General features: G+C 36.0%; 1 protein-coding gene across 1 annotated transcript; it reads right to left on the reverse strand.

Annotated features, from left to right (window-relative positions):
* Positions 1-347: 347 nt before the first annotated feature.
* On the reverse strand, positions 348-1,116 carry LOC107694208 (G2/M phase-specific E3 ubiquitin-protein ligase-like; the record flags this gene model as incomplete). Its single annotated transcript, XM_016493847.1, has 3 exons — positions 931-1,116; positions 648-820; positions 348-562 (listed from the first exon to the last, which is right to left on the reverse strand). Coding segments are annotated over exons 1-3 (532 nt in total), but the record flags the coding sequence as incomplete, so codon positions are not given.
* Between the last annotated feature and the right edge of the window lie 533 nt (positions 1,117-1,649).

Raw genomic sequence — 1,649 nt, forward strand, 5'->3', positions numbered from 1 at the left:
GCACGCTAGCGATTAATAAAACTGCATGTGTCTTGTGCAATAACAGTGTAGCGAAAGTTATTTCTCTCTGTTTATGTATAAAAGTCATGCAGGTACTGGGAGGTTGGCGTCCCATTTGGATCAAAACAGTCTGAATATAAACACTTACTATATAGTCATAGTGATTCAGGATAAGACATGCAGTTTTGAAGATGGATTCATGATGTACTTGCTCATTATATAAATTTTAACAACAAAAAAAAAGTTACCTAAAGCTACCAAAAACCAGTGTTGGGGAAAGTTACTTTTAAAAGTAATGCATTACAATATTGCGTTACTCCCTAAAAAAAGTAACAATCATGACATACCTTCAACATCTATCAACCAGTCTCTCCAGTGGCATATGGTCTGGTTTTCTCTAGCCCTCCTGTTGCTGCCTTGTGGGGAGAAGTTTACATTAAATAGACTGCAGAGGTCCTTTGCCTGGAGGGGCTTCTCATCACTAACAAACATGTCATAAAACAATGCAGAATTTTTCTGCATCTCATCCAGTAAACCAAGAGTTTGCAACCCTTCTGAAAACCTGTGTAACAAACAAAGCATTCAAAATAAGTTTCAAGCTAATGATATATGCTGATATATATTGTCAGGAAAGGAAAGGCACTTACTGTTCCAAGGCAGCTTGCAGTCTTCCATTCACAAAGAACTCTGCAGCCGACTGGACAAGAGAGTTATTTTCTGTCAGGCTTGATACATATCTCAAGGCACCAATGATACTTAAACTGTCTGCTGCCTCTGCAATGGCACAATTTGCCTCCAGAACAGATGTTGCTTCCTGTATCTAAAACAGTTCCAAAAAAAAGCAATTGTGTGTGTGTGGGGGGGGGGGCTTCTTCTCTTAAAATAAGTATTAACTGGTTAACTTATTTCAATTCTTAAGCATCTCCTCACCTTGATTAGTTGCTCCCTCAATGTATGATCTCCAACCTCATCCAACGAGGCAGAGGATGTTGGCATACCACAGATCTGCTGAAAAAGCCTTTCAGAGAAGAAATGTGGGCCAACTCCTCCATGGACAACACACACAGCAATCATCTTCCCAATTACTGTGTATAACCTAGTCTGCAAAGCTAAAGTAAAACAAAGAAACCTTCATATCAGAAATTCCTATAGAACAATTATTCATGTTTTTAAAAGTTAAAAAAATTCCCCCAATCATCACAGGCTTAATGTTTAGCATTTGGATTCAAGTGATCTGATCATAAGCAGACAGGTTAAAAAAAAAAACTGTCATCCTTTTTTTTTCTAATGTAACACAGTGTGCACACAGTCCTGAAATCATAGACCTTTACCAATCCAAACAAGTGATTAAGAGAGATAAATGTATGCAGGGCTCTACACTTACGTTTATTTTTAGGAGCACTTGTGGAGCACAGAAAAAAAAAATTCAGCAGCACCTTCTGATCAATAATCAATTAATCATTTAAGAGGTAATATTTGACTCCATAAAGTGATTTACAAGGGGCATTTTTGTAACTTTTGAATGTAACTTTATTGAAAGTATGTCATCTTATGTCAAATTCAAAAGTGTATATTTATAAGCTTTTTTCAAAATTTATAATAAAAAAAAACAGAATAAGAATAAGTTGTTTTACTGATCAAAAACAATA

Source organism: Sinocyclocheilus anshuiensis, unplaced genomic scaffold (assembly GCF_001515605.1).
Source record: "Sinocyclocheilus anshuiensis isolate Anshui unplaced genomic scaffold, SAMN03320099.WGS_v1.1 scaffold2854, whole genome shotgun sequence".
Taxonomy (NCBI): domain Eukaryota; kingdom Metazoa; phylum Chordata; class Actinopteri; order Cypriniformes; family Cyprinidae; genus Sinocyclocheilus; species Sinocyclocheilus anshuiensis.